The sequence below is a fragment of the Bactrocera latifrons genome, unplaced genomic scaffold, assembly GCF_001853355.1.
Source record: "Bactrocera latifrons isolate USDA-ARS-PBARC rearing strain unplaced genomic scaffold, ASM185335v1 scaffold_17, whole genome shotgun sequence".
Classification (NCBI taxonomy): domain Eukaryota; kingdom Metazoa; phylum Arthropoda; class Insecta; order Diptera; family Tephritidae; genus Bactrocera; species Bactrocera latifrons.
This window is the reverse complement of record NW_017535185.1, coordinates 2,572,791-2,595,290: the sequence shown is the minus strand read 5'-3', so window position 1 is coordinate 2,595,290 and position 22,500 is coordinate 2,572,791. Positions and strand designations below refer to the sequence as shown.

The following is a 22,500-nucleotide window of genomic DNA, read 5'->3' as shown; positions in this document are numbered from 1 at the left end:
CGTTAATTTTATTTTTCATACAAATATTTAAAGCATACATATCTAACTATCTAGTATGTAAGTATATTTGAAAGTTTATAAAAAGTCAGATGTGCCACCAATACTAACTTTTAATTGGTTCTATATCAATTTCACTTCCTTTTCCTTCAATTTGTGTATCTCCGTTATTTTCGGTGCTTGTTGTCTCTTTGTTTTCCCCTTCCTCAACTGATTGGGACGCGCGTTCAAATAAGATTACTAGTTCGGTGTGTGTAGTATGTGGGAACATATCTACTGCAATTGCGGTTTTGGGAAAGAAGGGATCCCCCTTGTATTGTTTTGATTCAGGTCGACCCAATTCAATCCAATTTCGCTGTGCATGCGCTGGATTACAAGATATGTACACCAAGCGTTTTATTGCCGTAGCGGCGCGTATTGCTGCAATGGATCTATTATCTGGAATTAAAATGTAATGTTATTTGTTAGTTTATAAGTTGTTATAGAACCACTTACGTAGTCCAGCTCTCGGTGGATCCACCACAGCAATGAGGTCCAGCGGCGCTCCAGGTGCATTACCATACACAACTTCACGTACCATCGATTGTATGTAATCATCAGCGTTACCAGCGAAAAACTTACAATTTTCAATTGAATTAGCCGTAGCATTGAATTCGGCATCCTTAATTGCATCTGGTACAATTTCTACACCAAGTACTTGTTTGCAATGTTTGGCGAATGCTAACGCTATCGTGCCAGTACCACAACAAATGTCTAACACGGTGGAATGTGGTTGAGGTGCGGCCAACTCGATAGCTTTATCATATAGTACTTCGGCACCCTGCGTATTTATTTGAAAGAAAGCCAGCGGGCTTATTTTAAAAGATAGATTGTGTATTGTATCGGTGTTGTGAGTGTTACCAGAAATGTGCTCTATAGGTGAGACCACTTGACCGGCTTCACGATGTTTCACATCTTGGTAATACAGCGATGTGCATTTGAAACCTTTTATTGCATCGGCACATATTTCATAATATTCCTTTAAATTCTGTTTCAAAGTTGCTAATTCAGTATCTTTCAAATTGGAAGAATAAACACCGACAACCAGCATTATCTCTCCCGTATGAGCAGATGTACGTACCATCAACTGTCGAATATGACCCGAATTATCCTCTGGATTAAAAGGCAAAAAGTTTGAATCTCTAATAAACTGTTGAAAACTCTCTGCTGCCCATTTAGCCGAGTCGGGTATATGTGGTAAGTCTTGAATTTCTGAAACTTCTACGGACCCGTCGGCATAACTGCCCAAACGAAAGCCAACCACAACTTCACCCAAGGCATTTTTGCCAACAGTAAACTCATTTTTGTTACGGTATCCATTGATTTGCGGAGATGCTTTAACACCATCGAATTTGAATTCGTTCAATTGTTTCTTGGCTGCATGGTTCGTGTTGCGTAATTTGTTTATGAATTTTTTTAGAAGCTCCTCCATTTCACTACTCTTCCTTTGTAGCTGTTCGTCATAGGGAAAGGCAGCGTAGGGACATATCGCATCAGCAGAAGTACGTTGTCGTTTTGGTTTGCTTTCTTTCTCCTCCCGCTGTGCGTCTTCATTTCGTCGCTTCTGTAATGGATCTGCAGACGCCTTTGCAGCCTATTTAAAAATTACATACATATGTAAAAATGTATTAGGTTATCATAATTTCAAACTTACAGCAGCTTGCAATACTTTTCCTTTCCATTTATAACCATTAAGCGTTTCAATTGCTCGTTGTTGGTCCTCCTCACTACGAAAACATACGAATGCGAACTCTTTACGAAGCGGCGATTTAATTTTAGTCATGTTGAGATTTAGTTTGGACTTTAAAAGTTTCTTAAATTCCTAAGTACGGCAGAAATTATACTCGTTTTACTTAAAAAAAATATTAACACGGCTCTTACCCCAATGCCGAAATAGCCCAAATTCCGTACTTCAATCTTGTAAATCTCGGATGTGAATTCATTTCGTTTTAAGTAATTAAACTCGTCATTTGTAACATTAGCCGACTTCTCATCTTTCGGAGTTTCATCAGGAATCGCTTGCTCCACAATTTTTTCACCCGCACACTCTTTCTCAGTCTCATTTTTTGACTCGGGAATTTGTTCGCAATTTTCGTTAGTGACTTCGCTCATGGTGTTTATATTTAATTTCAAATTTACTATAATTTATTTATTATAAATTACCGGCTGATGTTTATTCTTTAAACATGTGGTAAATGTTACAACTTCTTTTCAAAAGTAATCAGTCACAATTATGCTTCTAACAAAATAATATTTTATGCGACTGTAATGGAATTTAATTGTATGTAATAAGAAAATATTTTAAATAATAAAGATTGTTTAAACTAGTACCTCTTAAGAATGTACAAAGGTTTAAAAAGTAGCTCTATCTATCTATTGAATTTTTATGCTCTTCGACTTCTTGACAAGAATTGGTTGTGTTCTTGACAATACTACATTTTGCTGGATCTGGCAAGCTTTTTTAAAACTGAGCAAGCAAAATTATTGTCAAAACCGGCTGTGTGTGGAAACATTTTGCGAAATTCAGGCAGTAAAGGAGTTAAATATCTTAGATTTCCACTGTTTATAGAGGCATAAATAAGTTATTAACTGATTTATACCAAAAGAATATGTCACTGATGCCGGGACCATTAGGACAGGGACCTTTGCTACAGGTGAGTTGCGTTGAATACATCAAGCGAATAGTCGATTAACTGGACGTCAATGTTTCTTTGTTGTACACCACCCTTTGTCCGTTGTTTTCGCTCACCCACAAAAGAATGCTATCGAGCCGATGCAAGTAGACGCGCCCATAGAGGACAATGATAATAACGAGGAGCACCAGCTTATTGTTGAAAACCCATCTCTTGATCTCGAAGTATATGCTAATTCTTTCACGGGCTTGGCGACTTTATATCGCTTAAAATTTGTTGCCGATGTGTGCCCAACATTGCGTTTGGAAGCCCTGAAAATGGCTATAAAACATGTAATGACAACTTATAATGTTAACATGTATCAATCACTGCACAAAAAGCTCTTAGAGTTAAATACTGGTGCAGCTAGTAGTGGTTCGGGACAGGCTGGCGCTGCTGGCCTACCCGATGTAGCTGCCCAATCTGGTACGTCTGCGGGTGGCGGAGCTGGAGCAGATGCGCTGGACTTGCCAGCTTACGACAGCAATTGGGTGGAAACGAAGGGTAAACAAGCTGCATTCAATTTGGAGAAATTAGACTCGGATTTAAAGAATTATAAATCAAATTCTATCAAAGAAAGTATACGACGTGGTCATGACGATTTGGGCGATCACTACTTAAGTTGTGGCGATCTGACCAACGCTTTGAAATGTTATTCACGCGCACGCGACTATTGCACCAGCGGTAAACATGTTATCAATATGTGTTTGAATGTTATCAAGGTGTCATTGTACTTACAAAACTGGGCACATGTGCTTAGTTATGTAAATAAAGCAGAGAGCACTCCTGACTTTATGGAAGGTCCTAAAGAAGCCAATTTGGTATGTAAATAATTTGTTGTATACATACGTACATATATATTATTCAATAATCGTGCTTTGTAGTCGGTTGCCACACGTCTCAAATGCGCAGCGGGACTTGCTGAACTACAAACTAAAAAATATAAATCGGCGGCTAAAAAATTTTTGCAAGCCAGCTTCGATCACTGCGAATTCCCTGAGATGCTGTCACAAAACAATGTTGCTATGTATGGTGGACTTTGTGCACTAGCCACCTTCGATCGTCAAGAATTGCAGAAAAATGTAATATCGTCAAGCTCGTTTAAGCTGTTTTTAGAATTAGAACCACAGCTACGCGACATAATATTCAAATTCTACGAATCCAAATACGCATCCTGCCTAAAGTTACTTGATGAGATTCGCGACAATTTGTTGCTAGACATGTACATAGCTCCGCATGTGAACACGCTCTACACAAAGATACGGAATCGTGCCCTAATACAATATTTTAGTCCTTACCTATCGGCTGATATGCGGAAAATGGCAACTGCGTTTAATCGCAGTGTGCCAGCTTTGGAGAATGAAGTTATGCAATTGATACTGGATGGTCAAATTCAAGCGCGTATCGATTCACAAAACAAAATACTATGCGCCAAGGAGGCAGATCAGCGTAACAACACATTTGAGCGTGCTATAAGCATGGGTAGAGAATATCAAAGACGTCTGCGTATGTCCATTTTGCGTGCCGCAATGCTCAAAAGCCACATTCAAGTCAAGGTAACTAATACTTAAAGTTGCGGATTTAGTAAATATTTCATACATTTTTGTTTAGAATGTACCACGCGACTCTGGAAATCACGGTACCGACTTTTGTGTCTCCGCTGGTTCGAGCACTACCGCCGCCGTCAGGAACTGAATTTATTACTAGGATTCAGATAATTATATTTGGACACAACTAACATATTAATAAATTTAGCATTTCATTCATTAAAACATGTACAAAAGATTTGCAAAAAATTGTCACACTCTTTTTAGGCATACATATTTCGATCCATAAAACGCAACCTTAAATTTAGTAGTTACTGGTTTTTGAAAGTTTTATTATTACTTTTCACATATATTTATGTCCACAAAAGTTGATATTACACAGTTTGAAATGCATAAGTATTATATCATTATTATATTGGTTATTGGCTGTTAACGTCTCCTATCCCTCGATCTGCTAAGGTTTCGGCGTTCATTCTTTGAATGCCGACTATCTCTGTCGTTAGAACGACTACGATAACGCTGATCTCTGTAGTGATGTCGTTCCCTGTGACTTTCCTTACGTTCTTTCGAGCGACTCCGCTCCCTACGTGTATGCTTGTTACGGCTAGACTCCCTGTCCTCATTGTACGACCGTTCCTTCTCTCTGTCTTTTTCAAGAGCTGATTTGAAATATTTCCTTCGTTCATCGCGTGATCGGCTGCGTCGTTGTCTGCGTAAGTCTCTCGAGCCTTCATCAGTTTCCGAATCAGAAGTGGATGAACTGCTGGAAGACTGGGAATCATCGGTTGACTGACTATTCCTGCTTTTTTTCTTTTCCACTTTTTTCTTCTTCCTCTCTGTATTGTGTCTTTCTTTAAAGGGTCTCTGATCTTCGTCGTCACTTTCATTTGTGTAATTTCCACTGCTGCTGCTCGACTTCTTTGAATGCTTTTTCTTCGTTTTCTTTTCCTTCTTACTTTTATGAGACTTTTCTTTTTTTAACTTTCGCTTTACACTTTTCTTCTTTAATTTTTCTATCTTTTCCAGCTTTTTTAATAACACCAGTTTCTGTTCCTTGCTCAGCGACTTTAGAAACGCCAATTCTGTGTTCCCTTTGTCCATACCCGCTTTCATTTCACTCTCCTCGTCATCACTTGGCACTAATCTGTGTTGTTGGTGCACTTGTTTGATATTCTGCAGTTCCAATGCGGATTTTTTCATTACCAAACCATCTTCTTTCATCTGTTCTTCCAGCACATTCTTGGCCATCATCTCACTGGCTTCCGCTTCGGAATGCAGCTTACGTGCTTCGCTCATGGAAATACTATACATACTACACTCTTTATCGGTATTGATGTGACCCCATTTGTGACACTTTATGCAACGCACATTACGCACTTGTATGCCAAACGGCTGATCGCGAATTTCTGTGTCACCTTTGCAATATGATTCACGTGGCGCATTAAACTTGCGTTGCCACTCAAACTTGTACTCCGGTTCAGTGGCATCCTTTTCGCGTTCTTTGCGCACACCAGGCGGCGGCTCGTACATGAAATTTACGCTTAGCTTATCTTTGCTGTCTTTGCTTAGCATAGCTTTGTTTTCATGCAAATTTTGCTCCTTCTCATACTGTGTACGGAGCTCCTCCTGTTTCTTCTTGTAGGCCTCCGCTTGCTGTTCCGCCATCCATACCTATAAAACAACAATATAAATATAGTTTGTAAATTATTAGAAAATTAAAACTGAATTCATATAATAAATAATAAAAAAAAACGCAATGCAGCTTTGTTTAGAAATAATCGTGTCTTACCCGTTTTAGATTGTCTCTAGAAGCTGGGTGAAAGAACTTCTTGCACATATAATTATTAAAACCTTTACCCATTTTACTGCTACTGAATGCTTTTTACTACTTTTTATGCAATTTAAAATATATTTAGATTTGTTTTGTGATATCTGCGAAAGTTGATGGACTTATATATAGTACACAAAATCCATGACACCAGCTGATTACAGCTGTCAATACAGCAAAGCTGTCAAAACAGTGTAGAGAATGGCAACACCAAAATAAAGCGAAACTGTGCAATGTGGGCAATATAATGTTTTATAACGAATATTATTTGAAATTACAAAATAAGCGTTTACATTTTCTAATATTTTTGCAATTTCATTCTATTTATTAAATTCATTACGAGTGCGGTTTAAATGTAAGCAGCCATATTTACATATGCGTACATATATACATACATACATGTGTATTTCCACATACAAATTTACAATTTTTAAATAACATTTTATAAAAATATACATATATAACATAAATCACAAAGAATTAATTTTATTGCACAATGAATTTAAACTGTTGAGGCATAGAGCGGCATCTGACGGCAACGGTGAAAAAATCTTCGCTTGAATCCGTTAACAACCTGAATTTTGACACATAGCTCTTAACCGAGTTGTAAATGTGGTCAAATCTATTGGCTAAAGCAAGTAACCGATTTTTTAATAGAAATAAAAAATGAAGCGGCGACTTATATTTTTAATTATTCCATATTATTCGAATTTGTCAAAATGCATCCTGTAAAAATTAAGATGTGAGAAGCATGTAATAAGTAGCACAGAGCACAATTGCGCCCTCAAAAGCACCAACACAATAGACAAATTAACAGATTTTTATAGTAAATTTGTATCGGTAAAGTCAGCGTTGTTTGCGGTATGTGCGTAGGTGTGTGCGCTGTTGTGTGAGTTTTGTTTAAATATTTGTTAGTGTTGGTGGTTGGCAGGATGGCGTGTGTGGCGCGTCGTGGTTGGCGCTTGCCCCTTTGCTGATCGGTACCTTGCATCGTTTGTAGCTCTTCGGTGGATACAACAATAGGCACAGCATTTGCCACTTGCGTTGCACTATGAGGCGCGGTCGGCTTTTGTAGCGCATATTTTTGCATTTCCAAATATTTCTGCCAGATCTGCGTGATGTGGTCACCTTCTTGGTTAAAGTCTTGAAATTGCAATTTTACATTGCCCTCATTCACATATACCTGACGTGTCCGCTGAAAGTGATTATCTTGAATGATTACATTCCGAAAGCAGAAAAGACCACCAGTTGCAGCAAAGCCGTCGGACACATTGTTGGCCATTTCCCCGTCCATATCAACATTGACAGTTGCCGTATGATTGCAGGTAACAGCTACGCCACCTACGGCATTGCCAACTGCGTTGGTGTTCAAAGTATGCAGCACGCTTTTTCTAGGTGTTTTATGGCACTCCTGCGACATGTGGTTACTGTCAGCGTTGGCCAGCATACGCATAGTGCTAGTTGCGGCATTACTTCTGTACTGTTCCAGCTGCTTCACTTGCTGTGCCAATTTGGCGTTCTCCTTCTCTAAGTAGTCGATTTGCAGTGTGAGTTGTATGTGCTGTGTGCGCAACTCTTCCATAGACCTTAGTTTGAAGCCCGTATGCACCTGTTGGGCCACGTAATTTTCGGCGTACGTTGTCACCTTGGCCAGCGCGTAAAAGCATGCAAAAATTGCCAAAAAGTTCAAATAAATATCATAATTCTCAAAACAGGCTTTCCCACGCAACGTGTCTTCGTAGGCGTTATCTGAAAGTGTATTAGAAAATATTAAAATCTGCGTATAAACTGGCGGGGCGCTTACCCATGTGCACCTCAATGGTCATTGGGTCCTCGCGTTGCTGTTCGATATGTTTGAAATAGCAGAGTATGATCCACGTGGTGACCGCCAGCGATATCAGAAATAGAAAATTAATTGAGGAAAACATTTTGACGTCTTTGGAATTTTGATCAGAAATAAAAAAGTTTTCAGCAATACAAATATAAAATTGTTTGAGTACAAACGTTTTTACACAAATTTTTCCTGCGTTTAATTTGTAACTGACAGCATGTGTCGAAAACTGAAGTCAAAACTTTTGACAACAAAAACGAAGAAAACCGCTAGAAGCCGACAAGTGCCGTCTAGCGGCAAGTGGACGCAACATTCTTTGGAAATATTAAGTTTTTATTTATTTAAAAAATCAAGATTTAATTACTAATAATTTGCTATGTTACTGGCTAACGGTTTAAAATAGAGTTTTCGCTTCTCCGACGCGTAAATAAGCAAATATTTGTCACTCATCACTCGCCTTGCCGAAAGTTCGCGATGTCATCATAACCGCGATAACCCAGCTTGTAACCAGCCACAGCGTGTCCAAAGCGCACCGCCGCTTGCAAACTTTTTTCGAGCACTTGCAATGCATATATAACGGCAGCGCAGAAGGTATCACCAGCGCCAAGCGAGTCCACAATTTCACCGACCGGTTTCGATGGTATGAATGCGTAATTGCCCAGCGCATCTACGCAACCGGCGCCTTCCGCACCCCACGGACATATAATAGCCGGCTTCGTGTCATCCCACTCGAGCTGTGGTTTGAGCCTGTTATATAAACCCATTACAGCGGCCGCCGGTTCCTGCCAGCCCAAGTGTATTGCCAAATCTTTACCCAGAAACACAAAATCAGCCGCCTCGCCCAGCTCAAGTATTTCATCCTTCATTTTCTCCAAATCGACGGATATGCGTATACGTTCGTTTGGCTTGCGCAACTCTTTATTATGCTTGCGTATGTCGCGTATAAACTGCAGCACCGACGCATTATTGCGACCTTCGAAATGTATCCAGCCATAGTTACTTAAGTCAAGTCGCGTGCCGTGTTCATATGTCAGCGTCGGAAATCCGGGGTTTGAGTGTATGATTGTGCGCGAACCGCTCGCTTTGTTGAGTATGACCGAAGAGAATGGCGGATCCATATCGGTGCTTGGACAATTCTCTATAATAATGTTACGCTTGCGGCAGTCTTCGTACAGGAAAGCAAAGGCAGGCGAAGCGCTTAACATGCCCAGAAACTCCACCTGTGGCGCGCCTAGTTGCCGCAAGACTGTGCAATTATTGGAAGCATTGCCGCCGCGTTGCCAATAGCCGGCTAGACAGCGCTTGTCGGTGTCCTCCACGGGATATTGCTCCACCAAATGTATAACGTCTAACACACACATGCCCACACAGAGTATGCGGCGTTGTTGTGGCGACGTCGCTGTTGTGTTGCTCATGATCTCAGCTATATTATCAAGCACTGCTTCACTTTTGACTTCAGATTTCAGCTACTGCTCCAAGCGCCACTTGGCTTTTGACTGCAGGTTTTTTTTTTTCAAACTTCACGCCGCTTGTTCACTAGCGCCGGCCTCGGGTTTTGTCTTTTGACACTGCAATATTTGCAAACGTCAAATTTCTCTGCAAGTAATTGTAATATTATTTTTGTTTTCTATTGAATTGAAATCTTATCAAAAAATTGTTTGAGTTGTGGTCTTTCGAACAGCTGTTTTCTACTGCCTTCTCAAATTTCAACTAAACGCTCATCTACTATTTGCTGTTCTTTAATGCGTGCACTACAAGCCAAAAATAACGCTCTCTTTGTTAGACTCCAGCGGATCGTGCATAGCCAGCGCTTCTTGGAGATTAATGATCGCTCAGTCAGCGTATGGAGCACGTATGCCGAGAGAGTACTTTAACAATATCAATTGATTAATTAATTAGTGTGCTGTTCGTAGTTGCCATAAGCAACGGAATTGACTACTCTCATTTGCAACAAATTTTAGTTGATTTTAGTCGATTAGTTTGTATGGCAGCTATATGCTATAGTGACCCGATCTCAATAGTTTTTTCGAAGATCGTGCCACTGCTTTGAGTAACAATTCATGCCAAATTCCATGAAGATATCTCGTCAAATCAAAAAGTTTTCCATACAACGACTTAATTCCGAACGCTCAGTTTATATGGCAGCTATATGACGGAATTGTGCAAAACTTGAGAGCGACATCTCAAAAACTGAGGGATGTGGTTAATTTAAATTTTTGGGGTCTCCGCCGCATCCTGCTATCTATTACAAATTTCTTAGTGAACTTAATACTACTCCTTCACATTTCCGTTTCCTTTTCAAATTTGTTTCGCGGCATGCTGGTCACCCTCTGCGGCCGCCACTTTTCACCACACTCGGTTGGTGCCACACAGCTACATGATAACCGGTTACTTGCTCTTCGTGTTGGCGCGTTCTCGTGTATATTGCCGCCCACTCCCAACAGGGTGTCCCAATGCGTACATTTGATGCATGCGCCGGTTCTCCAACAGCTATTTGCGCACACCGCCCAAGTTGACTGGTCGACAGACTCGCTAGTTGCCAGTTCGTTTATTTACTGCGATTGTTGTGCCGTTGTGTTGTTGTGATTGTGTTGAGTTTGCGGTTGCAGCCACGGCGTATACTGGTGAACGCTTGCTCTCGCTCAAGCAGTCAGTTGCTGTCAACGATGCCGTGCTGAAGTGACAGTTATCGTAACGTGCGGACGCCAAGTGGCCCCTTCTTAACTGAACGTAGTGTCAACAACACGAAATATAAAAGTACGAAACACACAGCAAGCGCGTGAGCAAAGACAAGTATGCTGCTGCTGCTTGCTGGTGGAAGAGTCTGTGCTCACAGCCAGCGCAGTGGACAGTTGTAAAGAGATTCGCGTAGCGATGTGACGTGTATTTTTTCCGTTTGTCGTGCTTGTTGCGTTCCGTATATGATCCGTGATAAATTCATTTTCATTTCCGTGAGTGTGTTGCACTTGCAACTTTTTATTACAATTAACGAATTTTTTAATTTATATTTTTTTTAGTATTTTTCGCATTTGCACTTGTTTGTAAACACTTGGCGCGCCTACGGAAATTTCAAATTGTAGTAGGTGCTATTGTGACTTGGTGTGTTTACAAAAAAAAAAAAAAAAAATAAATAACATGCCAATCTGTCAACTCTTTGCAATAACTGGCGTTTCGACCATTCTTATTAAATTTGCTTTATTTGTTTTTTTTTTTTATTTATTCTTTAAGAATTTTAGTGTTTCTTTTTTAAATTCAACAAAGCAAAATGAGCAAGCAGCGTTGTATACATTGTGGTGAGTGCGATATTTGGTGTATAATGGCATTGATATTTACAAAAAACTATATAAGTTTATACATATATGTATGTATGGTTGTTAAAAAGCTAATGCCACTTACAAAGAATTTAAGCTGAGCGTGAAATCAAAACTCGTACTAAAAACTGATAAATCAGTTATAGTTAGTGAGTAGTTAGCATACTTTTTAAGATTTTTAACATTTTAGTGACTTAGTGCATGGTGAGTACGCTCGCGTTAGTGAAAGAGCGCTTGCTTGTGCCTACAAACGCGCTCTTCATGTGGCAGATCTTACAAACGGTTTCCGTTGCGCTCATACCGTGTATTGTGGTGAAAGAGAGTGGTGGTCGACTGCTGTTGCCGTCGTCGTCGTCGTCGTGGTGGCACCGTGCCATTTTCATACACCAATCCATACGAGTATTTACATGTGTTCGTGCTTGCAAGTGGTCGCGATCTGCGTTGCTACAAGATTTCGTCGTTGATAATAGCAAAGTGGAAAATAATTACGTATTTGTGTTTTGCTTTTGATTTGTGAATTTGTAAATTTGTTTTATTTATATTTTATTAATTTACACGTCGTGTTGTTGTGCGCCGCTTTGCTGCTTTTTACAGAATCAATACAAATCAACAAGTGCAGTTTACATGCCAACAACAATGTGTAAGAAAATATGACAACCATGCAGTGCATGTTTGAGCATGTGTGTGCATGTTGTAAAGTTGTTGAAAAGTGAAAAATAATAAGTGAGAATAAATACAACACACACGAGTGCAAACATAGTTATAGGTATGTGTGAGATGTGCATATACAGTCAACATATACATAGCATATTGTTTACCATAATGCAATAAATAAACAAGTGATAGAAAGTGGAAAACACATGCACAGCTACATACATACATATGTATGCAAGCAATTATTTGTGTACGGAATTTGACTGCGGAAAATATGCACGTGTTCCGTTTTTGAGCGGCTGTTGAAACTAAAAAATTCGTTAACATCCTCGGAACAGTGTGAGTACATGTTTCGTAAATGCATATATGAATTTTTTTTGTAATATTTAAATGTATGTATGTATGGGCAAACACACGATCATTTTCATTCATTTAAAAAACTGCCTATATACTTTCCTTCATATATACACTTTTAAACATACATCTATAAATAAATATGTATGTATGTATGTAGGCACACATTTAGCTAAGCATGCTTGTATTTTTGCTGTTGTTGCATGCATATTTATTGCTAGGTAGAGCGTAATCCGTGATAATAATCTTTCACTAGTTGCTGTGTGCATCTCTCGTCTTCTTCTTGTATAGACGTACTCTGTGGAATTTCGTGCTTTGTTTGCAACTCCGCTCATTTGAGTGCGTACGACAATCAGCGTTCGTTGATAAGCTGCGCCTTTATCTTGGCCAGAGTTGCCCTCCCCTGCGGTTTTTAAGCTGTTTGTAGGCATTACTTTTTAATTAAAGCAAAACTATCTCGACCAATAAAAATTGGATTACAAGCAATATTGTTACTGTTCTTGAAAAAAAATAAATCCTTGTGTTTTGGCGTTCGAAAATTTGAACACTTCGACTATTGTGTTTTTAACGGTGTTTGACTTTAAAATTTGTTAAAGCTGAGGTTGATTTTCTTTTGTCTCGGGCTAAGGTGTCAGTCATAATTTCGAAGTCGTATATAATCTCATCTATCTACGAATAACTCTTGCCAACAGGTGCTATTTCAAACTGAGCAGGGAATTGTAAAGAAAAGTCCTCTCGAGGCGAACAAAGACCAAACACTATAAATCACTCATTATCCCCGTTTTGCTATAGGGTGCAGAGGATGATGACAGCAACTGATGATGAGTACTCGTTACGAGTTTTCGAGAGAAAGGTTCTAACGAAGAGTTATGATACTTTGCGCATTGGCAACGGGGAATATCAGATTCGATGGAACGATGAACTTTACGACGAGTTATACGATGACATTAACATAGTTTAGGGAAATAATAGACAGCGGCTACGCTGGCTAGGTCATGTCGTCCGAATGGATGAAAATGCTCCAGCTCTGAAGGTAATATACGCAGTACTCGCCGGCGGCAGCAGAGGAAAGCATGCACTCCTTTGGAAAGACCGGGTGGAGAAGAGCCTGGCTACACTTGGAATCTCCAGTTGGCGCCAAAGAAGAAGAAGTTCAGGTCACACAGATTTACAAGTGTTCCAGCGCCATAGAGAGAACGCCAGACCTCGGAGATAATTGTAGGCAATTGTTGAAGAAAAAATCTGCAACTATTGTTGTAGTACAGCCTAGAGCATTACGGGTCTGCGTGTTATTGTGCCCGATATGCCCTCTCTTTCCTTCATAGAATGTTTTATTAGTAAAGTCCGGTTAAAATTTCGTATATTATGTTCAGCTTTAATTGTCCTTGACTTTCATACCGTTCTTTGTAAACTTTACTTCTGCGACAGTGTGTCAAGTCTTCTGGTGGTGGCTAGTCTTCCTAATCTAACCCAGGCGGCAGTGGTTCCCACTATACTTCATATACATATGTATGAAGGTAATCTAGTTTGACTACGTACAACAAGGCATTACATATTTGTAGTGTATAGATAATAATACGCATACATACATGCATATGCACATGTTACATACAGTGCCTTTTATTCTGATTCTGCTGTTATTCCACTTGTTTATTAAATTTCTCGTTTTGCTTTTGTAACATCTCCACCACACGATCGTACATCATTCGAGCGCTCTGCGAGCGCCGTTGGTTAGCGTCACAACGGAAACTCGCACTCTCTATCGTATTGACTGGTCCACAGAAAAATATGCGCTCTTCATTTTGCCTTTATACAAGGGGCGTGCTCTCCCACACACATGCATACATACATGAGTGTACATTTTTTTAATACACCAGCGACGACTGATAAAGGTTGTTATTTATAAATCTTTGCCATTTTTTCGTGTTTTTACATATTCATATATGTATATTTGCTCCAGCGCGCACTCTTTTTGCTCGTTTATCGCTGGTGAATGCGGCGGCGGTGGTGTCTTTTCCCAACATTTATGTGTAATACAATGCGCATCAATTCTTCTACTATCCTCTACTTTAATCTACGCTAGTACTTCCAACACCCTTTTGCAGTGTAATAAAAAATTATGCCTCTGTATGTACATATGTATGCCTAGTAGATTTGTATGAAAATCTTTCTTACAACGCGAAAATTTTCCTACAATTCGAAGTTTTTCTTATCTTCTGCCGGCAAGCGATTTTTGAAAATTGAAATGTCTTCTACAAATTAGTGATACCTCTGCGGCCCTGCTTAATGTGGTTATAATTTGAACACGTTGTTATTACTTGCCGTTTCGGCAGTCGATGTCTGCTCTACACTTGCCGCTGATGATTCAACAAGTTGCTATTGTTTGCTGCTCGCGGTGCCTTCATTATTTTGTAATGTGTTTGTGTGTGTACCTCAGTTTATGAGATATTCATCTGCAATTTGCACATGCCCGTTTCATTTCAGCAAGCTCGGAGTTGTCGATATCGGAACACTGAAGCATAGAGCTGCCATAAAAACTGAATGATCTAGGGAAAACTCTTCTATTATTGCCCAAAGCTATGGTCCAATCGAACTGTCTGAAAAACTTGAACAAATCTTAGCTCTATATCGAAATAAAAATTGAGTTTTTGTATGGAATATTTTGTATTAGTGGAACATTATATTATTATAGTTTTTTTTTATAATAGTTTCAGAAGTTTGATGGATGAAGTGTGTGACCATCATTCGAGTAGTTTGATTCATAGAAAAACACTTTGAAGCAATTTCAGAAATCCATTTATTAAAGATTCAACATAACATGCATAGATCATAGGCTGCATCACTTTTTAGAGCAATTAGAGTCGAATGTCAGCAATAATGCGCCGAATAGTATCTTTCAATTCGTCAATTTTCTTGGGCTTATCTGCGCCAATTTACATAACTCCATTAAAAATAGTCTAGTTGGATCCCATCGATTCATTGGACGCGCGATAATGCGCTCACCTAAAGTTTCCTTCAATAAACTGATTGTTTCGTTGGCTTAATGTCATGTGGCGGCTCGTTATTGGAACCAAAGGTGATCTGCAACAATATCCTCCAATTAAGGCACGATTAATGGCTCTATAGCGTTCCTCACACCAAACAGTGCCTTTTGTTTTGATAAATGCGACGACTTTGTTTACGCTTTCAACCAAAAGTGAGCTTCACGCTGAACAAAATGTTCTTTTGGATCCATTCACTTTACCTAGGACATGTTTGGCTTAAATACTAGCATGCGTTAGTTTTTGTAAGCCCGCAAACCAAGATTCTTCTGCAAAGTCTACCATAAAGTGGATGCGTACTGCTTCAATTATTGTGCGCCTTGGCGGATGGTCTCATTCCTGTCTTTTTCGGTACTCTGCTCCCCCAGAGCTATAACGCCTTCGATGCTTACTGTACGCATCTCTGAGAATGCAGGTTATCCACTAGAGTAATCGTGGTACGAAACCGATCCATGCTTGCTCGAATTATCGACTCTGCTAGGCGATTATGTCGATCGAATATTGGACTCAGCTCGCAATGCGTCGCATGAACTGAGACATTATTTCGGTAATAAATTTTCACGGTTTGCAAACGTTGTCTGTTCAGTATCAAATGGCAAACCAAATTGAGTATAAATCTAGTAATAGTTGTTAAAAAGACCAAATCCGAAAAAAAAGAAAACCCACAGTCTAAAAAACACCCATTACATAGATTATATTCATATGATTTGCAACGAGACTGCATTATCATTTATATTGCTATTCAAAGAATGGAAATGTTAACAAAGAGCTTGGGTAGGGTTGATTCTGCTGAATATAAAACGGATTAGGTTACCTGACCGAACTGTCTCTAGGTAGCACCTGACGGTTGAAAGGAACGTAATTGGGATTCTTCCTTAATGGATCAATTTGCGTTATATCCAGGGATGAACTAAAATTTAATTTGGAGGTATAATAGGATATGTTCTGGGCAGTACGTATTTGATCTCGAGTCCAAGGGTATCTATTACATTAGTTCCTGGGCGATGAGTTGGAATTAAACACGTCCATTTCAACGTTTTTTACTAATTTTGTTAAAGGCTGTAGTTCAACTTGGATGTTGGGCTGTTTATTCGAAAAGACTTGAACGTATAAAGTTGTCTTCTTCCCTCTTGTGTGGCTTGTAATACCTGCTTTGGTTAGTTCGTAAGACTCACTATTTATAATTTTTTGTGAACAATTGCTGGCTATTAATTTCAACCTTTAATTAAGGTTCAATGGTTGCGCTCGAGTTTTTTAAAATTCATTGCATTATTAATTGTCCAAAACTCTTTGAGGTCTACTAAAAAGTTGAGCTTTGTGGTCCACTGCAAAGTCGCGCTTGTGGTTAACACTAGTAATCAGCGCTATCCCTCTTTCTCAAAACTCTTTGAGATCTATGGTCAACATTGGCGATCAATGCTTCCTGTGTTCTTTTCAAAATTTTTCTTAAGCGCGTGTCTGTATATTAATGACCTTTACGGAGAAAATCCAATAAAGTTAAAATTCTTCGAATATTTAATTAAATAACGCACTAAGCGCCGATATGTGCGCCATTTATGTACCCACACCACACACACTCGCATACAGAAATGCTCGCATATCGTTCGAGGTTGGCAATAAAAGCAAAACACGAATTCTGTGCGCAACTAACATATTTATCATTTCCCTTCGATCCAATGCCGGAATAACAAGTAGTGCAAATGAAATCGCAAAACAAATACTAACGCATACATACATAGAAACATACTTAGTCTATCAAGAATATAAGGCCGTCTAATAGAGGAGCGACCCACTCATATCTGACTTGTGAATGCCGGCGGCTGCAGGCGGTACTCGCGCGGTGTCGCACAGCCGCTGGAATTCACGAATCGAACTAATGCAATGAACTGTGTGTGTATGTATGTGTGCATGTGGCGAATATGCGCTAAACGAGCGAGGGAGCGCGTAATAAAGATTAGTCCGCACTGCGACATCTTATCAGTAGCTGAAGCGATTTCATGTTTATTTTCATGTTGAGCACAAAGTAAACTTTTGCTTTTTGTGTCAACACTCGGCCAGCGGTAATCCGCACCGGCAGCGCTAGACGCCACTGCGCGTTGTCGCGGAAGCGCTTGGAGAGTTCGCAGTCTGCGCGGCGCGTCGCGGCGCGTATGCGTTTCACTTTTCTTATGAAGTAGGCGTAAGGCAAACGCTTCACAAGTGGCGACTAACCAATTTGAATTCGCGGCAAACGAACATTATTATGAGCAGTGTCAAGCGTCGCGCTTCGAGCGCTGAGCGCCGACTATTCTCAAGCAACTGAGCAGTAGGGATGCTGAGATTTGTGCGCGCTGGGCGGACAAGGGGATAATCAGCGGCAAACAATGAAAGCATGAAGACACGAAAATATGTAACCATATAGGCAAACATGTCTGTGTGTTGGTATAGATGAGCAAAGCAAATATGCTGGTGTAAAGTTATTTGTCGTATGCGACGAGCGCAAATCTCAAGATCGCCGCGATCCGACACGTTGACGTTTAATGCGCGAGGAGGAAGTAGAGAGCGCCTGTGTCTTTGTATTGTATCAGGGAAGTGAAGTAAACGTCGGTAAACAAAACAGGCAATGCAATTTTTGGTAGGTTCTGTACGGAGTAATTTGAAGAAATGAAAAACGATTATGAAGTTCTCACGAAAATCCCATAAAACGACGCAGGAAATGTAATACTTTAAGGAAACGCTATAAATTAAAAAAAAAAAACGGTTTTTGCTGGAAATAAACCTTGCGCAAAAACTCATGCAAAGCCAGCGCCGTTTTGCCAATTCGAGATCACCTGCTCTTTAATCTTGGTGGGCTGGGCATTAGTAACCCGATGCGCTAAAACGAAACGACAATCTAACGCGGCTGAGGTAAACAGTATTAGTGCCCGCTCTAGAGAGCGTATTACATAAAGCGCGGCAGCATAACGTGAGGAGAGCGCTATTGTGCGAATTAATGTATGGTTAACTTTGTAAATTCGCTGTGATTTTAATGAATGAAAAATTTTGCACTTAACTTGCTGTAATTGAAGCTATTAAGGATTTATCATTCATTAATTATAGTTTACACTTTTGAATGCAAGTGTTGATAGACGCGACACTTGAGTACGGTAGGAATTATTGGCGCAAGTACATAATCTTATCTGTCAATTATTTATTAGAGCAGTTCTATTATTTTCATATTAATAGCCTTTTAACCAGTCATTGACGTCACGAATTTATGATAAAAATGTTAGCATGTTTGTGCTAATTGTCAATCCATAAGGCGTGTCGTGGAGCTCGGTATTCACCAATAATTAGATAATCGAAGTAAATTTTCTTAGATTGCTTGGAGTTATTAGTGATATGGAGCTATGTACATATGTTTGTATAGTTATTTGCGAAGATAATGGAGAAGTAAAATTCTCTCTCAAAGAACAAAGACCAAACTCTACATGTCACTCATCATATCCGCCCGGCTATGTGGTTCAGAGGCATGGACGATGACAGCATCTGATGAGTTCTCGCATTGACAACGACGAATATCACATTCGATGGAACGATGAGCTGTACGATATATATAACGACATTGACATACATAGTTCAGCGGTCATATCATCCGAAGGGATGAAAACACTTCAGCTTTGGGAGTATTCTGGGAAGTATCTGGCGGGGGAAGCAGAGGAAGACCTCCACTCCGTTGGAAAGACCAGCTGAAAAAGGACATGGCTACGCTGGGAATCTCCAATTAGCGTCAAACAGCCAAAAAGAAGAACGACTGACGCTGAGTTGTAAACGGTGGCTACGCCAATAAGAAGATTAAGTGTAATTATTCAATATCCGGTCGATGTAATCGACCAGCAGAGTCGGTAACTCGAGCGACCATGTATCGCTTTCGAAGCACGTCTACTCAAGTGAATAATCCGCATTTTCAGTGGCCCGAGGGGGCGAATGACTCCATCCGTCATCGCAAGCAATAATTGGAGTTGTGTCAAATCACTTTTTGGAAGAATTTGCTAAAGTATCTTGGCCGGCGGGCTTACAAAATGCAACTCAGAATAGTGCCCATGAGTAATGGCTTTTTCGTGCCGGGGTTGGAGGATGTTGGTGTGGACGATCTTTGATTCTATAAAGACTGCACAATATGCTACACAGTCCCAACAAAATAAACAATTTATTGAAGAAAATTGTTGTTCACCGCCTTATTTCGCGCCATGGGCCTGTGCCGTACTGATTTAACACCGCTGAATTTTCTTGCGGGGGTTGTGCGAAGTCGTTTGTCTATATACATAAATCAGAGCATTATTTGCTGGCATATGATCCCAATTGCTGCAGAAAGTGGTCGCAAATTGGGCCTCTGTATAATGGAAATCCTTTATATTTATATTAAAGCCAAATTCTTTTTCTTCTTTGTGACTTCAACTGTGGGTGGGCGAGAATAAAAAGCTTCGCCAGTGGCCTCTATCTATTGCGAGGTCAAGCTGGACATCCAAAATTCAGAAGTTCTCTATGCTATGTGTCCTCCACTGAATGCATTGGCGACCTTGCCTCCATTGTCCACCCATGGGCTTTGAGTGATAGGAGCATATCGCTGGAGCTTCATTTTCATTTTTATTCACTTAACTATAGCCATGTTGTTAGTTCGTGTTTCCATACTCTTCGATATTCATCGTTCAGGTGGACGGCTCCAAAGATTTTGCGGAGAATAGTTCTCACGAGTGCTCTCATCTCTGTTCATCATCGTCCACATTTCTGCGCGGTATATTGGGATAGGAATAATGAGAGTCTTATAGACCATAATTCTTCTCAATTGCCTACTGATCTCAAAGTAGCTGTTGTTAACAGTTATTCTGCACTTGATCTCCAGACTTATGTTATTACAAACCAAATATTTTTCACTATAGATCTTCTATTTTTACATCTTAAGAGGGGTCCTAAACATATACCGCGTGAGTTTCGAATCCGAGGTTCTGAATTTTATTTATTTAACCACAAATTTCTACAAGTTCTTAGGCAGGTGAACGGTATGTTTTACCCATGTCTGGTATATATTGTACATATGTAAGTATGTTTGTAGTAGCAAATCTATGCGCTGCCCACTGTTCGCCCGCGTTGTTGGTAGTGATGTCCGTCTGTCCATACAATCGTTAAGATTTCGTCTGTCCGGCCAGCCATTCAGCCGTCTGTTGTTGTTTGTTTGCTATAGATACTCGTCTTTACACACGGGCATGGCGTGTAGATAATATTAATTCGACATGTTGTTGCTGTTATTGTTGTGCTGTTACCATTGCCGTTGTCGTTGGCGTTGAATCGTACTTATTATTATTACTTTTTTTCTGAGCACACCACGCTGATAAAATAAAGAACAATATTAATATGAGTTTAAAAATAGATTTACTCTTGTTGTTGTATGTTTTTGCTGCAATTTACGTTGTTGTGTGATATACATATTGTGTGTTTTACGAGTGACTTGTTTGTAGAGCGCGCTCGCGGCTTTGAAGTGCGAGAAACGCACACAGTGTTGGACACAAAGAGAGTGGGAGCAGGATGTGTGTGTGCAAGAGAGTGAAAGAGAGAGAGATAATGTGTGATCTTGACGTTGTTGCTTCGTACAGCAAGAGTAACCGAAGAGTAAAATTCTTAATTTCGTGGTGAATATGATACATTCTCAAGCAACAACAAATTGCGGAACCTCTATTTGCTTACTGCTGACAGGATATGTGAGAAATGCGTTTTTTGGTGAGGCAAAGTTTATAAGATATCACTTGGTTCATTATGAAATTAAGTAGGAAGGTGCAGTAATATTATCTATTCTATCATTTCATAACTATACATTGCAGTACTCAATGCGGCGACAGACCCTCACCCAAACTTGTCTCTCAACCCTTTACGCTCAATTATTTCGCTCGCCTGCGCCAACTGCTAGCCATACTCACTACTCTCTCCCTCTCATTCTCTCTGAACACTTTGGCTGGGGAGTTAAAGCTTGGCGCTTGGAGCTTGGCGCTGGCGACCCAGCGTTTACGGTTTGGGGAGTTGTGGAGCTGCGCATTTTGCAATTGAGCAACAGCTGAGTGTCTGCCGTTGTCTCGGCGCACTTACACGAGTGTATAGCACATTATCGGCGACTATGCGCTTAGCCCGTACATAGTTGCGTTGTGAACTGACTGAGCGCTGTGTGCATTCAGTATTATTCTATTCGTCTGCGATAAAAGTTGCGAGTAAATGTTTGGTCTACGTCTCTAGTTAGATAGATTTTTTTTTTTTTTTTGTTTCAATACTGTGGTCTCCTAGTGCAAGCTGGAAGTTTTTCAGCTCATTTACTGCGGTTGCTGTGTGGTTTATATGTCGGTACGTCAGTTAAACGTCGGTGGTCGTTGCATTCAGCTTTTACGTACTGGAAAGGCGTGGAAAAACTCTGTTATGATACCGGAATCGCTGCAGAAAAGAGCAGAGTAGCGTAAAACAAAAAACAAAAACAAAATGAAAATTTAATCAACACTAAAAAATAAATAAATATGAAATGATATGTGCGTTTGTGTGAAAATGTTTATTGCGGCAATATAAAAAATGCTAAAAAATATATAAATAGCTTTCTTACAGTCCGAAAATTAAAAAAAAATATATATAAAATTAAATTTTGACATTATTTTGTCACTGTTCAACATTTAGCATTTATTTTATTTTTATTTTTGTTATTTATCTATTGCTTCTAAGTAGGGGGCAAACAACGCGAAAAATGACGCAGTTGTAAATGCGGAAGAAGTGCCAGCGTGCAATGCTGCCAAAGCACAAAAGCACACAGACTTTCCTTTGTGCATATAAATGCGTTTATTTTCGTGTATGTCGAACTGTCAGCAAAATAAATATAACATACGAATAATTCAAAAAAAAAAAATAAATAAATAAATAAAAAAAAAACATTTTATGTCTTTTGCGGCTAGAAAATTCATAATTTCAATTTGGCAGCATAAACAAAAAATTAAATGAAAATTTGTTTAAGTTCAAGTGATAATTGCTTGGTTAATGCGCATTTCGTTACTATTCAGCAGAAATGTTTATTAAATATATATATATACATACACAAATACAGATTTTAATATAAAAGTAAAAACTGCAACTAAGATTTGCAAGCGCCAAGTAAGCAATCAAAATTCTAAAATAAAAAAATCATAAAAATAGAACTAAGAAATAATGAAAACTGAAAAAAAAACTAAAAATTAAAATAATTA

At 39.5% G+C, this 22,500-nt stretch overlaps 5 protein-coding genes and 1 long non-coding RNA gene across 8 annotated transcripts in view; 2 read left to right on the top strand and 4 right to left on the bottom strand.

Annotated features, from left to right (window-relative positions):
• Window positions 1-3: 3 nt before the first annotated feature.
• On the bottom strand, window positions 4-2,232 carry LOC108966780 (tRNA (uracil-5-)-methyltransferase homolog A). Its single transcript, XM_018929840.1, has 4 exons — window positions 1,918-2,232; window positions 1,691-1,858; window positions 493-1,630; window positions 4-435 (listed from the first exon to the last, which is right to left on the bottom strand). Exons 1-4 carry the CDS (start codon window positions 2,146-2,148, stop codon window positions 104-106), a joined length of 1,869 nt encoding a protein of 622 aa, XP_018785385.1. The 5' UTR covers window positions 2,149-2,232; the 3' UTR covers window positions 4-103.
• Window positions 2,233-2,445: 213 nt separating this feature from the next.
• LOC108966781 (COP9 signalosome complex subunit 1b) lies at window positions 2,446-4,562 on the top strand. The gene is made up of 4 exons (XM_018929841.1): window positions 2,446-2,690; window positions 2,795-3,529; window positions 3,593-4,264; window positions 4,320-4,562. The coding sequence occupies exons 1-4, from the start codon at window positions 2,646-2,648 to the stop codon at window positions 4,401-4,403; spliced, it is 1,536 nt and encodes a 511-aa protein (XP_018785386.1). The 5' UTR covers window positions 2,446-2,645; the 3' UTR covers window positions 4,404-4,562.
• Window positions 4,559-6,221, bottom strand: LOC108966782 (corepressor interacting with RBPJ 1). Its single transcript, XM_018929842.1, has 2 exons — window positions 6,045-6,221; window positions 4,559-5,926 (listed from the first exon to the last, which is right to left on the bottom strand). Exons 1-2 carry the CDS (start codon window positions 6,114-6,116, stop codon window positions 4,685-4,687), a joined length of 1,314 nt encoding a protein of 437 aa, XP_018785387.1. The 5' UTR covers window positions 6,117-6,221; the 3' UTR covers window positions 4,559-4,684.
• Window positions 6,222-6,415: 194 nt separating this feature from the next.
• Window positions 6,416-8,132, bottom strand: LOC108966730. 2 transcript variants are annotated; one of them, XM_018929761.1, is made up of 3 exons: window positions 7,888-8,132; window positions 7,068-7,832; window positions 6,416-6,809 (listed from the first exon to the last, which is right to left on the bottom strand). In XM_018929761.1, exons 1-3 carry the CDS (start codon window positions 8,009-8,011, stop codon window positions 6,775-6,777), a joined length of 924 nt encoding a protein of 307 aa, XP_018785306.1. In that variant the 5' UTR covers window positions 8,012-8,132; the 3' UTR covers window positions 6,416-6,774. The 2 variants fall into 2 exon arrangements, with proteins under 2 accessions (XP_018785306.1, XP_018785304.1); XM_018929759.1 differs by lacking the exon at window positions 6,416-6,809 and having other exon boundaries at window positions 6,818-7,832.
• A 103-nt stretch (window positions 8,133-8,235) lies between these two features.
• LOC108966731 (ketohexokinase-like) lies at window positions 8,236-9,600 on the bottom strand. The gene has a single exon (XM_018929762.1). The coding sequence runs from the start codon at window positions 9,327-9,329 to the stop codon at window positions 8,364-8,366; it is 966 nt and encodes a 321-aa protein (XP_018785307.1). The 5' UTR covers window positions 9,330-9,600; the 3' UTR covers window positions 8,236-8,363.
• A 984-nt stretch (window positions 9,601-10,584) lies between these two features.
• LOC108966729 overlaps window positions 10,585-22,500 on the top strand; it is a 60,415-nt gene continuing 48,499 nt past the window's right edge. Inside the window, exons 1-2 of one of the 2 annotated variants that reach the window (XR_001993204.1) lie at window positions 10,585-10,865; window positions 11,820-12,218. This is a non-coding gene — a long non-coding RNA (uncharacterized LOC108966729). Of the gene's footprint in view, window positions 10,866-11,819; window positions 12,219-21,394; window positions 21,620-22,500 lie in introns of those variants that run through there. The other variant, XR_001993205.1, reaches the window with a different exon arrangement.